Genomic DNA, 15,078 nt, shown 5'->3' with positions numbered 1-15,078 from the left:
CAGCCTGGGCTATGTATAGTGAATCTGAGGTTAGCCTGTGCTCTGGAGCAAGGCTAGCAGAAGAGAGTCTTAGGAGCTGTGACCTAGTCAGAGGTCACAGGGAATGTCAGGTTGCAGAGGGAGACCCTTTGGGTGAGGGTTTTGGAAATGGGCTGGTCTTTGGCTTCTGCTCTGGCTTCCTGGCTTCCCATGTGGTCTCTTCCACACTTACCCACCACCACAACGACACCCACCATGAGGATTCTACCAGAAGAACCCAAGTGTCTGAGCCTCCAACTCAGTGAATCAAGTAAACTTCTAATTTATAAAATGACCTTAGGTATTTTGTTATAGCAAAATTCAGGTGGGAAGCCTCAACTGAAAACACAAAATGTGCTTTTCTATCCCCAAACTCAGGAAAGAGAGGTGAAGATTTAAAAATCACATGGCAATCAATATCCATGAGTATTTACAGCATTTTCAGACGCTCAGCTAAAGTACTGATCACTACTATGTGAGTACCCCACTACCCCATCTTACAGGCTCAGAGACACAAGTAACTAGACTAACAACAAACTCCTAGCTCAAAGGCAAAGTTGGGGTGCCTGACCTCATGTTCTTTATCTGATGTTCTGAAGAGTGTTTGCACAGTTGTGCACTGATCTGTTTGCAGCTATACACTGCTCCATCTGGACAGTTGTTACACTCTCCTCAATTTGCAGTTATATACTGCTCTGTGCACAGTTATACACTGCTCCATTTGTACAGTTGCTATACACTGCTGTTTGCACAGTTATACACTGATCTCTTTGCAGTTATACACTGCTCTGTGCAGTTATACATGGATCTGTTTGCACAGTTATACACTGACCTCTTTGCACAGTTATACACTGCTGTTTGCACAGTCGTATACTGCTGTTTGCACAGTTATACACTGACCTGTTTGCACAGTCGTACACTGCTGTTTGCACAGTTGTATACTGCTGTTTTCAGTTTGCACAGTCGTACACTGCTCTGTTTGCACAGGTATACACTGACCTGTTTGCACAGTCGTACACTGCTGTTTGCACAGTTATACACTGACCTGTTTGCACAGTCGTACACTGCTGTTTGCACAGTTATACACTGACCTGTTTGCACAGTCGTACACTGCTGTTTGCACAGTCGTATACTGCTGTTTGCACAGTTTGCACAGTCATACACTGCTGTTTGCACAGTCGTACACTGCTGTTTGCACAGTCGTATACTGCTGTTTGCACAGTTTGCACAGTTATACACTGACCTGTTTGCACAGTAGTACACTGCTGTTTGCACAGTCGTACACTGCTGTTTGCACAGTTGTATACTGCTGTTTTCAGTTTGCACAGTCGTACACTGCTCTGTTTGCACAGTTATACACTGACCTGTTTGCACAGTCGTACACTGCTGTTTGCACAGTATACACTGACCTGTTTGCACAGTCGTACACTGCTGTTTGCACAGTCGTACACTGTTCTGTTGGCACAGTTACATTCTCTGGCCTGATTCTGGCTGTGAGCTGTCGGGTGAGAAGCGAAAGAAGATCTACAGTATCACCTTCACCCACTGCTGCACCATGGCTGGGAGGCACCTCCTAACTGTGTCTGCTCACGCCTGGCACCAGGAAGTCAAAGGCCACCCACAGGCTAAAGTATACAGGTCACGTCATGCCACTGAAGGGATGAGAGAGGAGAGAGCCTGGTTGAAGTGGCAGCTGCTTAATGACCTAGATGTCAGAGCTTATGGGCTACTGTCTGCTCATCCTGAGCAGAGAAACTGGGTCAGCCACGACAAGACACCAAGAGACGTGTTTGGCAAAACACCACTAGTTCCATGGAAAGAATCTTGATAGTTTCATTTAGCGTCTTCTGTCTATTAATTTAATGGGCAATAAAAGCAGTGGCCAGGGAGAAAGCACAGAGCAAGGGCACAGCTCGTCACTAACAGCTGCTGGGAGGGCAGGCTGGGTGCAGAGCTGTGCCATGCTCTGCTTTCCCTGGCAAAGCACTAATCAAACACTGCTAGGATTGTCCTTGGCTAGAACTTGAGAGACTGCGCCAGGTTTGTCTTGGGACAGGTTTGTCCCTCTTCCATTTTAGGTGCAGAGCATCCAGCCAGACACATCAACAAATCACTACGTAAAGGCCTCCATGGCAAAGAATGGCAAGCGCCAAATGTGTAGGGTTCTGCACATGCCAGGTCTCTCAGGATAGGAGGTTCCTATCTGACCCAACAGATGCCATTACAGAGCTAATCTTTCAAGTTAGCAGGAACAGTTTCTGCTTTCTCTTGCGAGAAGGACTCTTCTACAATGGACCACACAGCCAAGAGGCTCTGCCTCCTTCTCTTTGTCTTCACCCTCAGCTAGATTTCCCTCTGTCTTTGAACTGTGGCTGTGCAGGAGCCTTTGCATATGATAACTCCTCTGCCCAGACTTCTCTTTCCATCCCTCTTTGCCTAACTTGCCAGTTAATCCTCTTTTCAGTTCAGCTTTGATTCTTACAGTCTGACTTTCACCTGTGTATACTAGTAGAGCTAGTCTTGGTTACACTCACAACTGACCACTAACACACTCTCTTACCCAACTTTCACACACTCACACACAACTGACATACTAATAGATGGTGATTTGATTCACATCTGTTCCTATTTCTAGTTTGACAGTCTCAGAATCTAGCAAAGGACCTGGCATCCAACAAGTGACTGATCGGCCACACAGAACCATCTTCCAGATGTAAGCAAGGCTCATTCACTGCAGGGATGAAGCAGGAGAACATCTGGTTTCCTAAATCCAAATTGAATCTTGAAGAGCAATAAAGGCTGTTCCGGCTGCCTTGTTCATAACCCTTACCTGAAGCCTTCTACATTGAAGGGAAGGAGACAGAACCCATGGTGCAGAACTATGCCTACTTCCAAACTAAGATAGAGGCCTCAAGAGTGCATAGAGGAGTCCTTCCACCCTGGAGCTGGGAGGTACCTTCTGGGAGACTGGATCCGATGGATGGCTATAAAGGTCAGGGAGGAAAGAAAGTTCCAGAAGGTGTTTTGTGAGAGCAACAACAACAAAGGAAGAAAGACGTAAAGGAAACAGGTAGCCTCATTTCCAGAAACAGTCTACAAGTCAGAGCTAGCTCCCTACAAAGGTGAAGGTTTGAATGGAAGGTTCTAGATGTCTGCCATTGAATCTGCCCTCTGATATACCACAGGAGTTAAATCAGCGGCAGCACAAAGGTTGCTATCAAAAACATCCTGAAAAGCAAGGCCAACACAACTGTAACAAAGACGCAAATCAACATGGTGTCCCCTGTCCACAGCTGTCACCAGGTACAGCTGAACACAGTAACAAACCCAAGTACAGGCAGGAAGCTGCCAGGGTAACTTCGCCTAGCAATGCACAGGCCATCCTGGTTATTCTCAAATTTGATTTTTTTGTGGCACAAGAATCTTTTCAACCAAACAAAACCTTTCTTTAGGTTCTAATAGATGAAATAAAAGAGTAGAATCATATTGTTGGAAGATGATGACGTCTCTTTACGGTCTTTCTGTGCCTGTTCATTGTGCAGAAACAGCTCCAACACCACCATGAGACAAGGAGAGCTCAGGGAATTCCTGGAGTGTGTGGGTCCCTGGCCATGCTTTGGGTTTACAAGCACAAAATCTTGGATGATCTTTGGTCAGTCCACCTAAGCTCTAGCACTGAGTTTCGATTTTCGAGTCACCTCTGCTCCTGGTCACTTGTATCCATATTTCTACTTTCCTGTTTTAAGGATGTCTAATTCTTAGTCATCGCTTGTTTCATGGAGCAGGTTTTACACCTTTCCAGGAGCTGTAATACTCCCAGAAGAGCGACAAACAAGCGGTATGGCCAGGGACAAATGCTTCTTGTCCCTCCCTTGACTGGAGGGCTACCTTCCACATCTGTGTATCAACCTGACTCCCAGATACAAAGACTTCTAACTTCCTGGTCAAAACAGGTCACCACTGATAGATGAACAGATGGAGAAAATATCCAGTAAAAGAAGCCACTTACAAAAACGCAACTACTGTATGACCCCCTCAGTTACACAGTCAGCTGAGTCAGACAGGGTCAACTCTGGACGCAAGGCATGAGAATGCTCAATGGCATGGAGTTCGCAGTTTCAAGGCAAAGAACCGGAGACCACAGCACAGAGATGAGAAATGTCAGTTCTGTGAACTGTGAGGTGGTAACAGGGGACATTCTGTATTATGTGCTTTATCACAATTTCAAATGATTTCTTTAATCTAATTTTATGTGTTTGTGAACCACACACATACATGCATGCAGGCGCACAAGGAGGCCAGAAGACGGAGTTGGCCCTCCTGGAGCTGGAGGTACAGGTACTAGTAAATGCCTGATGTGGGTGCTAGGAACTGAACCTAGGGTCTCTCTACAAGAGCAGTGAGCATCCTTACCTGATAAGCCATCTCTCTCCAGCCCCAATTTCAAAGAATTTATAGCCTTGGTTTTGTTTATTTGCACAGGATATTTGTACACTGTGTGAAAGTGTATTGCTGTGATTGGTTTAATGAAAAGCTGAATGGCCAATAGCAAGGCAGGAGAGGTTAGGTGGGACTTCCTGGCAGAGAGAAGAACTCAGGGGATGATCTCAGCACTGGGATTTCATAAGAGACACAGAGGAGTCAGACATACAGAATGAAGGGGAGGTAAAGAGCCACATGGCAGAGTTTAGATTAATACAAACAGGTTACGTTATAAGAGCTATCTGGGAAGAAGTCTAAACTATACTCCAACTTTTCATAATTAATAATAAGTCTCTGTGTCATTATTTAAGGACTGGTGGTCCAAAGGAAGCCTGACAAGAAAGTCCAACTAAATGGTGTAGTGGTATTTACAGACTTAGGTAAACAAAAATCACAGCCTAAATGTGAAAGAGAAAATGCTTGAGTGTGAACATGCAAGGATGTGTGCAAATGGCTTTCACTGGACACGATGTCCGCAAAGTTCGTATGTGCTGCACTCCAGTATAGGGCTAGAATGGAACATGCTACATGTTTGAAGTCTGGGTCTGGACATCCACCTGAGCTATACTGAGGTCATTAGGCTAGAGCCCAGAGAAAAGATAGAGTAGCTGTCTGCAGAGTGTGGTGCTACATATACCTGATAGTTACTACAGCCCTCGCCCCACTCCGAAACTTTAAAATGACACTCGGAACTGGGGGCGTGGCCCAGCTGCTAGAGAACTCGCCTAGCATGCACAAAGCCCTGGGTTTCATCTCTGCTCAGCACAAACCGAGCATGGTGTTGCATGCCGGTAATCACAACACTGAGATGAAGGCAGGAGAATCAGAAGTTCCAGGTCATCTTCCACTATGCAGGAAATCTGAGAATACAGGAGCTGAGAGAGAACGAGAGAGAGAGAGAGAGAGAGAGAGAGAGAGAGAGAGAGAGAATTGGCAAAATTCACTAGAGAACTAAGAAACAAACTGAGTCTCTAGAAGCCCTCAGTGGAATTGAAGGGGTGGCCAGTTCTTTCTTTTGAGTCTACCTCCCTTCTCCAGCCAGTTTCTTTCCATCCAGTCAGCTGGATTCTAAAACCACAGACAGACGAGGAAATTTCTTTTCCTCTTTCAGACAACATCCCATGGAGCGGGAGCTTGCTTGTCCTAATGTCCCTCAAATGGGGAGCACTTCTGTCTACTGTGATTCCAAGAAACATATCGCAACAGTGGATGGGGACCAGAGCGACCAGCAGCACCTGCGGTAAAGCAGCTGCCAGTATCCCCTCAGAGGACACCACCTGGACACATCCACAGAAACTTCTTACCTAGGTCTCCAATAAATCACCCCATCCCAATGCATTTTTGCAAAGACAGTCGGGGTTGCACAGACAGGGGCAGCTGGCTCAAACCACTGAATGCAGCAAGGAGCGGGGCGACTCACTCCCTGGGAGCCTGCTGCTTTTGGACAGCAGCATCTCAGCTGTGCAAACATCAGAGGTTGAGTCACAGCCCTGTGCACCAGGGCCTCGTACTTGCCTTCACACTGCTTGATCTTCTCCTCCACAAAGGACAATCCTTTTGCGAGAAGCTGGTTCTGCCAAAAGAGAACAAAGAGGACAAGAGCTGGGAGACTCTGAGTGGGAGTGACCAGCCCTCCCCGATTCCAACTTGCAGGGCAGACTTTCTAGGCCTGTGGTGCCTGTCAGGCCTCTACATTTAAGAAGTCCTTTGTCCTCCTGGAAGGGCACGACCTCAGAGGAAGACTGTGAGGACCACGCGGCCAAAGGGCAGTAAGCCAAAAGCCAAATGCAGTCTCCACCCAACCTCTCAAACTAAGAGACACAGAAGAGGCACAGCCCAATTCACTATTGATCCCAATGTCCTTGATGACTTAAACCCATATGGAGAGTCTACACAAATAGGAAATTAAACGAGATTGATTTTCTTAAGACAGGTGTGGTGGTATATGCATTTAATCCCAAAACTTGAGAAGCAGAAGCAGGTGGAGCTCTAAGTTCAAGACTAGCCTGGTCAATACAATCAGTTTCAGGACAGCCAGGACTACAAAAAAAGACACCCCACCCCCCGACAACACACACAGCATCTCAGGATAAATAGATAAATAAATAAATAAATTTGGGAAGCTGGGAAGGGGCCTCAGTGGCTCTGCTCCTCCAAAGGACCCATGTTTGAACCCCCGCACCCCCATCATGTGGCTCACAATTGCCTATGTAACTCTAGCTCCCTGGGATCCAACCCCTCTGGCCTCTGTGTACCTGCTCTCATTCTGCACATACTTAACCGCCAGACACATACACACACACACATACTTAAAAAATTAAAAAGAATAAATTTGGGGTTTCTCACTCTTGGGTTTTCTTAACTGAACGCAACAGAAAGAGCTCCTATGCAAACCCTCAAGCAGCAGTGAGTGTGTGCCCATCAACAACACTAGGTCATCAAGGGCTGTGCCCCGTCCTCGGGGAGGTAGAGAGCAAAGGCGGCACACAAACAACAAAGCACAATGATGCCCTCACACTGCCCTTCAAAAAACCTCAACTCCCTCGTGCAGTTAGCTTAGGAAGAGTTTCTCCCGCTGTACTGAAACACCATGACCACAGCAACTTGAGAAGGACAATGTCTATTTGGCTTATATATCCTGAGTCGCAGTACACTGAGGGAAATCAAGGCAGGAACTCAAGCAGGGCAGGAACCTGGAGGCAGGAGCTGGTGCAGAGGCCATGGAAGAGGGATGCTTACTGGCTTGCTCCTCATGCCTTGTTCAGCCTGCTTTCTTATAGAACTGAGGACCACCAGCCTAGAGAAAGCAGCACCCACAATGGGCTGGTCCCTTCCTCATCAATCACTAATTAAGAAAATGCCCTATAGTGTATATAGCTTGCCTACGACCAATCTTATGCAGGTATTTTCTCAAGTGAAATTCCCAGCTCTAAGATGACTCTTGTTGACACAAAAATTAGTCGGCACAACAGAGATGATGGCAGTGTGTGCAGCTGAGTGAGAAGAATGTGGGTACCACATAGGTTCAGGACCTGCTCATTAAAATCTGCCGTCACAGACAGGGTTAGTTACAGACAAGGTCTCACTACGTAGCCCAGTCTAGTCTCAAACTTGTAACCTTCCTTCCTCCGCTTCCTAACTACTGGGATAACACGTATATGCCTTGTCTCTCCCAGTTTTCACTAGTTTTCTTTTTTTTCCCCACTAACAGCATTATTTTATTATGTTTTCAATTTATTTTAGTATATCTTAATTCTAGAATACGTATGTTTGTTATCTGTAATGATGTGTCTGGGTCTGTCTGTGTGGGAGCTTGAACACATGAGTGCAGTTGTCACGAAGGCCAAAGCCCTCAGATCCCCTGGAGCGGGAGTTACAGGCAGGTGTGAGTCAACCAATGTGGGGGGTGGGAACTGAACTTGGGTTCTCTTCAGAAGCAGGATGTTCACCGAAGTGCCACCTCTCCAGCCCCATAGTTTAAAATCTTAATGGACAAATGAATAGTTGTGTATTCGTGGCCTTCAAATGAATGTGTGTACTAGGTAGTGATAACTGGCATATCTCAGATATTTAGAACTTCTTTGTGTTGGGAACACTTAAGAGCCTCATTATCATGATAACTCTGGCATACCATTAAGTTGTTACAAAAGCTGTAGACACAAACCATCGTAGAACCTTAGTAATTAGTGACGGAGGTGTCAACATCCTAATATCTTCCCGGGAGTGAGAAGTGAAGAAAGATAGTGATGAACAGGACTTTAGCAGAGGTACTGGGAGTCTCTGGAGAGTATTGTGTGGCGAGCACGCCTGGGTTGGTGTGTGGTACACTTGCCTCTGTGAGTACATGATGGCGGAGTCTTTCAACCCCTGCTCCACTTTTTTTCAGCAAGATCATTTAGCCAGCAAGGCCCCAGCACCCTCCTGCTTCTGCCTTTCCAGCACTGGGGTCACAAGCTCAAACAACCAGGCCTGGATTTCTCACGGGTGTTGGGGGCCCAAACTCAGGTCCTTATTCTTGCACAACAAACACATTACCCACTGAGCCATCTCTACAGTCTCTGTACTAAGACAGTTTATCAAAAGCACTAAGAAATTTCTTTGATTCTAAAATCCCACAGAGACTCAAATTGCAATTGGCCACCGTTTAATTTTAATTTTACCTCAAAATCACAGTTCAAGTAACACCATACTGGAGTGTACTGATTTTGTTGAAGGGAGAAAAAAAATACTGTCCATCACAAAATACCACAGACTGGACAGGCAATTATAAGAGTCCCAACCTGTTTCTCCAGCTCTGATCGAGCAAATGCCTCTGGGTCAGAAAGCAAGAACGCAGCCCGAAGCCAGCTGGTCTAGACCTCCTGGAAGCCAAGATGGATGTGAAAGATTACTCGGATGAGGGGTTAGGGCAGTCACTCCACCTGAGCACAGATTCCATGTGAGCTTAGAGTGTCTGCCCTCCCTTCCTCTAAATCAGTCTAGGTGAGGTTCTCAGAACGTCACCCTGCACCGTTCAGGACTCCTGATGTTAACACTGGTACTCCAGCCTTGTCCAGAACAAAGCTGCACATTTCCAAGGTACCAAGACTCCTTCCGGTAGGGCTTATATCATCTTGTTCCATCTCTCTAGTTATTTACACAAAGGGAAGAAGCAGCAGTAATCTAGGATGCTGAAGGAAAGTTTTTTAAAATTAGTCCCGGTTATAACATGATTTAGTAAATACTTCCAGGGCTAGGGACATACGTCACTAGGTAAGAGGTACTTGGTAGGCAGGCATGAGGACCTAAGTTCAAATCCCCAGTTCTCATGTGCCAGAAGTGTGGCAGTAAATGCACAGAACTCCAACTCTGTAAAGGGTTGGGACATTAGGCTCTCCCTGAGGTTTGCAGTCTGCCAGCCTAGCACCAGGTTTAGTGAGAGATCCAGCCACAAAGGATGAAGGTGGGGTGAAAGAGACAGGACATCTGACATCCTTCCTCTGGTTCCCATATGCACACAGGCACATGAACATCCACATGCACAAATACTCAATTATAACACACACACACACACACAAACAAAAACTAAATATATCCTTTAGGTTTTTAGAGCCTTGAGGGCAAGGACCACTTCTCTCTTTAGCCCTCCACTCCCAGCACAATGCTGGGTACAGCTGATGTATCACAAATCTTGGTTGAACTTAATCAACTGCCTATTTTGGTGACAAGAATTATCTTATATTTTTAAGGAGTCAGGATAAGAAGTAGAATGTTTTTAAGGGGATCGGGGAGATGACATAGGGACCCTAAATCTGTCACCATTTTCTTCATCTGGTAAAAATTCCTTTGCCCAAATCAGAAGGAATAAGTTTCACCAGATGGCCCGGAGCCTCTTTTCTGGCCCTTAGTCGTCTCCCTTTGAGGAGATATTGGAAGGAAAAATGCGCCTTTCCAAGGAAAGGGAGTTATTTCTGGCTTAGGGGGGAAATGACACAGAAAACATTCTTTCTGAGGCTCTCATGATACACAGCACGGAAATTCTGCAGCTTGGATCAAAACAAACAAAAATGTGGGGTCTGAAGGAGCCTTTCGGGTCATCTACGGCTTCTCCCTGCTTGGAGAATGCGGTCGCTATCGTCTGCTCACGCACAGATTTGTTGATATTTAAGGGGCTTCGTTTTCCAAGAAGCTAAAACCCCTTGAAAAGCATTCCACAAAAACTTTGATCTTCCAGTAACTGGTTAGGTTAGAGTTTCCTTCCCTGGATTCCAGCCCACAGGAATGCAGCTCAGATTCCACTAGACATCCTTCATTTGGTGCCTGCTCAGTTCTGCAGGGTTCTCAGGGGCAGCGGAGCCTCCAGCTTTCCGTCTCCGAGGAAATGCTGCCTTGACACCCTTCTCATCCACACACTAGCTTGACCTGCTCTCTACTCAGCTGCCAGGACCACTCCTGTCCCCACCCTCCTCCTGCCAGCACCCCACGGAACAAGAGTCTTCCGTCCTGTGAATCTGCAGTCGCTCATTGGCACTCCTGTGGATCCTGCATCCCCTAGGGCCTGGCATTTGAAGGGTGCTGCAGCTGGAGCTCAGGGCTCTGTAGTTGCCATCTGAGTCCTCTGAGTGTTTGCGTGCATGCGCGGCACTGTAACACGAAATCACAGGGATCCCAGGAGGAGTTTGCCCGCCCTCTTCATGCCCCCACCCTGAACTACCACTGCTGTCATCCTACCCCCAGGGTGGTGATGAGTTGGTATTTGTGTTCTGCTGGAAGCTTCACCCCAGTTCCTGACATCTATATATCCAAAGAGTCTGGAATGTTCTGGCGGAAATTCCACCCCAAGGCTCCTCCCTCATCTCTCTCCAAACCCTGTCACATCTCAGAAAGCCCGCCAAATGATGACCCCTCACCCAGAGATGCTCAAGACCATTCCCACAGGGTATTTAAACTGCCCCCCCCCCACCCAGAAAACAGACACGTGGTTTTCTGGTCTTCCTTTCTCATCTTCTCTCTGGGGGATTGGGAAACCATCTGGGAGCATTTTATCCCTTAAACCTGTGCTTTTTCTAATTCGGTTTGATTTGGTCTGATTTGGGTTGCTGTGTCGGCAGAGAGGCTTCTCAGGGCGCAGAAACTTTTCAGTTAGGAGATGTCTAGGTCTAGGCATGGCATATGGAGGTCAGGATTGGACACGTGTCTACTAATTCATGAGCAGAAGCTTGGTGACAGCCACCCCCACCTGGGTCTGGTACTGCTATGATACATTTGCTAAGTCGGCCTCGTCTCTCACCCCCACAGTGCTGAGATTGCAAAGCCCTCTTTGGCGTTACCTGACTTCTATACGTAGCAGAGACAGACCCATGAGAAAGAAAGAGAAGTCTCTACCCCATCTATCACCTGCAGCCACATTTTCATTTAGCACTGGGCCCTACAGCTTATGAAGCCCACACCACCACCATCTACTTTGTCTAGGAAGATGTCAACTTGGCATCGATGGGGTTTAGGCCTGCTTAAAGATTCTGGGAGATAAAACAAAACAAAAAAACCAAGGATGGAGGAGAAAGGAAGGAAGAAGGAAGTGAGGGAGAGAAGGCAGAGAGAGGATCAGGAAGGGAATAAGAAAGAGAGGGAACTACCCTGCACCATGGTTCTAAGCATCTGTTCTCCCTGGACCTTACCTCAAGGACTTCCCATCCCTGACAAGGGCCTGAATCCTAAAGGTTCTTCGCAGACCATTGCTGCTAAGCAGTGTTGACTTAGCTAGGGACTCTCCTTCTCTCTCCCTGCTCCACGCCCTCCCTACCACCTCTCCAGCCAGACAGCTTCAAATCACAAACCGCCAGTTCATTAAATAGTAGCTCCTTAGGAAATGACTCGGGGCTTGGCAACGGGCCGGTTGTTACTTAACACATCCTTCTGGCATACCCTCCGTGAACTTGGCCACAGACAAAAGAGCACATTAATGAAGTGGTAGAAGGATCCGGAAGTGGAAAGAGCTGACATTTTTTCCCCTAAGACACAGAGGAATAGACTGCAAACAGAAACACGAGGCTTGGGAAAATCTCCTCTAACAAGGGCGTTTGGAGGAAAGCATCCCAAGTCACCCACCTCAGACAGGGAAGAAGAAGGGCCTATCCTGGGCAGCATGGGGCATGATGGAGGTGCCACGGTGGGCAGAGAAGAGGTTAGGTATGTGTGGGGTGCAGCCAGTCACGCATGTACGTCAAGCAGAGTACCTGCCAACCCAGCCAGAGGCACCCAGGAAAGAAAGTAATCAAGAGAGAGAAGAAAAGAGAAAAAAAGCAAGCTAGGGAAGAATGATTCTCACCCAACCTTTCCAGGAGGGAGAATGCCACGCCCATCAGGATTCTGGGTGCGTACCGCCATTCCTGGCTTCCGGGGTGTGAGGAATGGAACACAGAACCTCATGCTTGTCGAGCACATTACCAACTGCGCTACACACCCAGCCTCAGTTGTGACGCTCAAGAAAGCTTCCCAAATGAAACAAAAACTCCCGACAACCCTTTCTTCTCAGGAGCACCGGACAGCTGAGCACTTTTACTCATTTTAACCCCGCATGCGCAGTGCCTACCGCAGCCTGCTGTGGCTCCGCTCTGCCGCCCCACCAAACCTGGCTCGATCAGTCCTTCTCTGGTCTATTAGAAAACACTCGATTTCACACATAATAGGCTCCCAGAAATATGTTCTCACAGAACAACAGGCCTACATGACTTCAAAGGAATCCTGCTTCTATAGAGCTAAGAAGGGTGATAAAGCCCAGAGCTGCGTCTCTTCAGAGCCCACCTTTGGGTGATCTCGTCTCAGCCTTTTGTACCTCTGCATTCCTGTCCTTCAGAATAAAAGACACAGGAACCAAATCCAATGAAGCCAATGGAATGATCCATTACCTCAGCAGACCTATTGATTCTCATCTTTATCTAAAAATCTATGAAGGCCTAAAGTTATCAATTTTAAGACTCGTGTTTCCACTTAGTTTCACGAAATATGACAAAAGCACAATAAAAATATCTGAATAATTGCACAGAATTAATGTAACTGCTCCAGAATCTGGGAGCAAGAAATCCGTCGACAGGTAACTCCTGGCTGGCAGAGAGTACTCTGTAACCACACTCAGGTAGCTGCTCCACCTCAGAGGTGTCCCCCATCCCAATGCCATGCCTTTGTCCCAAATACCAGTCACACCTCAGTCCTGAGGACCTTCTCACCTAAAGCACAATCCTTACCCAGGCTCCTTGTCAAAGCCTCTTTGTGCCCTGGCCCCATTTTTAACCTGCAGAGTATGCATGGAATTCCCCTTCTTCCCAGATGGCCACCTCACCATCTCCGCTTCCTTTTGGGGAATCTTGCTGATTATAGAAGTCTTCTGAGACGATGAAAAAAGGGAGCTGTACTTCTCCTTCCCCATTCAGCTGGGATTTGAAAACCACAAGAGTTTGTCTCACCACTCTGTTCTTCCCATCCCTTACAAGTCTCGTTTTAGTTTTCTTTTTGTTTCTGTATTTGTTTTTTTTGCTTGTTTATTTGTTTGTTTTTTGAGACAGGGGTTCTCTGTGTTGCTATGGCTGGCCTAGTCCTAGAACTCACTCTGTAGACCAGGCTGGTTTCTCACCTGCCTCTGCTCCCTGAGTGCTGGGGTTAAAGGTGTGCATCACCACCGCCAGGCTAGTCCCACTTTCATAATTAGTTATTTTATTTTACTTATATTTATTTATTCTGGGTCTGATCTGAAGACCCCGCCATCAGTCAATGCTACTGTGTGTGCTGCTGATAGCAGATTCATTTATATTCTTGCATTGTTTGCAGTTTAAACTCCATTCTGCCTAGGACCTCAGCATGGGTCTCCTCTCCCAGCCTCTGCCAAGTGCACATCACACTGTGACGATTGGTCTTGCAGCAATCAGATAAACAAAAGTACTCACACACCTATGTATATTCATATACATGTGTGCTAACCTGTACATGTGCATACACACACGCATGCACGTGTGCACACACACATTTCCCTCCTCCCTAGCGCTAACTCACCCAGAGCCTTTGACTTCAGCTTAAGTTTCTATATAAAGCAAAACTTTAATCCCACCAAAAAAGAAAAGAAAATGGAACCTTCTGGGCTTGGGGCAAGGTTTTTCGCAAATAGTGTAACCTACAGATGCAGAACTGAGAAAATGAGGTATTCAACACCCTGCCCTCACACTTTGAACAAGAGTGATACCTTCCTAGGCAATCCAAAAATGCAGATCATTTTATAATATCCATTTTTGAGCATGGTAGAGAGGCAATTATTCCTCCAAGCAGTCACTAGGATAGGGTTCTACTTGGAAACCTCAATTTTCCTCCCAGACACAATTCAAAACAGACAGGGGAAAGCGGGGAGGGGAGTCAATATTGGAAATGTCAGAGATTTCTCTGGCCAGTGTCTCAGAAATCTATTCAGGCTCCTGTACTCTGAACAGGCTGTGTTCTCTGCGTGCAGACCAGAGATAAGCACCGTTTTCCTACCTCACCTCAGGTCATTTTCATTATTCTTCACTGTGGATGTTCTTTCTTCAAAACCGTAAAATGGAAATGCTCGCTTGCTCCCACAAAAGCAGAGCCTCAGACAGGAAAAGCCCTGTGTGGGGCTCTGTAAATGAGCTCTCACTGGGAGGAAGGGTCCCAAGATGGGGGCAGACCTCACTTCCAAATGCAGGTGCCCGAGGATGGCGTCTAAGCCTCACACTAAGGAAGACTACAGGGTCCAAGGAGTTTGTTTACATTCTTCTGAGCCACCAAGGTTTAGGGACTTCCCTGATTGCCCCAAGGCTCCGCTCCTGTAGGCCCCCACTTCCCTCTAGGTCCTTTGTTGGAGCCTCTTAAGGCTTCACCCCCGAAAATGAGACTGTTGTGAAGCTAAGTTTGCCTCTGTGAGCCTGACTTTCTCCGGTGGGGATTTCTTGTGTAGCTTTGAAAGCCTCCTCAGTAGTGCTCAGCCCCAGCCTTCCCACTTGAATGTCTGCTGAACTACCTTCACCACGGGGCCATAATCAGGGCCACCTGCACCATCATCCTTTATGGGCTTTTTTTTCCCTTAAAATTACT

At 46.9% G+C, this 15,078-nt stretch overlaps 1 protein-coding gene across 4 annotated transcripts in view; it reads right to left on the bottom strand.

The window, feature by feature from the left end:
- Positions 1-15,078, bottom strand: part of Prr5l (proline rich 5 like) — a 183,689-nt gene that overhangs the window by 22,231 nt on the left and 146,380 nt on the right. For all 4 annotated transcript variants that reach the window (XM_057781674.1, XM_057781676.1, XM_057781675.1 and 1 more), the window contains one exon: positions 6,016-6,073. In XM_057781674.1, the coding sequence (XP_057637657.1) occupies positions 6,016-6,073 (58 nt within the window). The remainder of the gene's footprint in view (positions 1-6,015; positions 6,074-15,078) is intronic.

Source organism: Chionomys nivalis, chromosome 9, assembly GCF_950005125.1.
Source record: "Chionomys nivalis chromosome 9, mChiNiv1.1, whole genome shotgun sequence".
Classification (NCBI taxonomy): domain Eukaryota; kingdom Metazoa; phylum Chordata; class Mammalia; order Rodentia; family Cricetidae; genus Chionomys; species Chionomys nivalis.
Note: the sequence above shows the minus strand (reverse complement) of the source record. Positions and strands in the feature narration are given on the sequence as shown.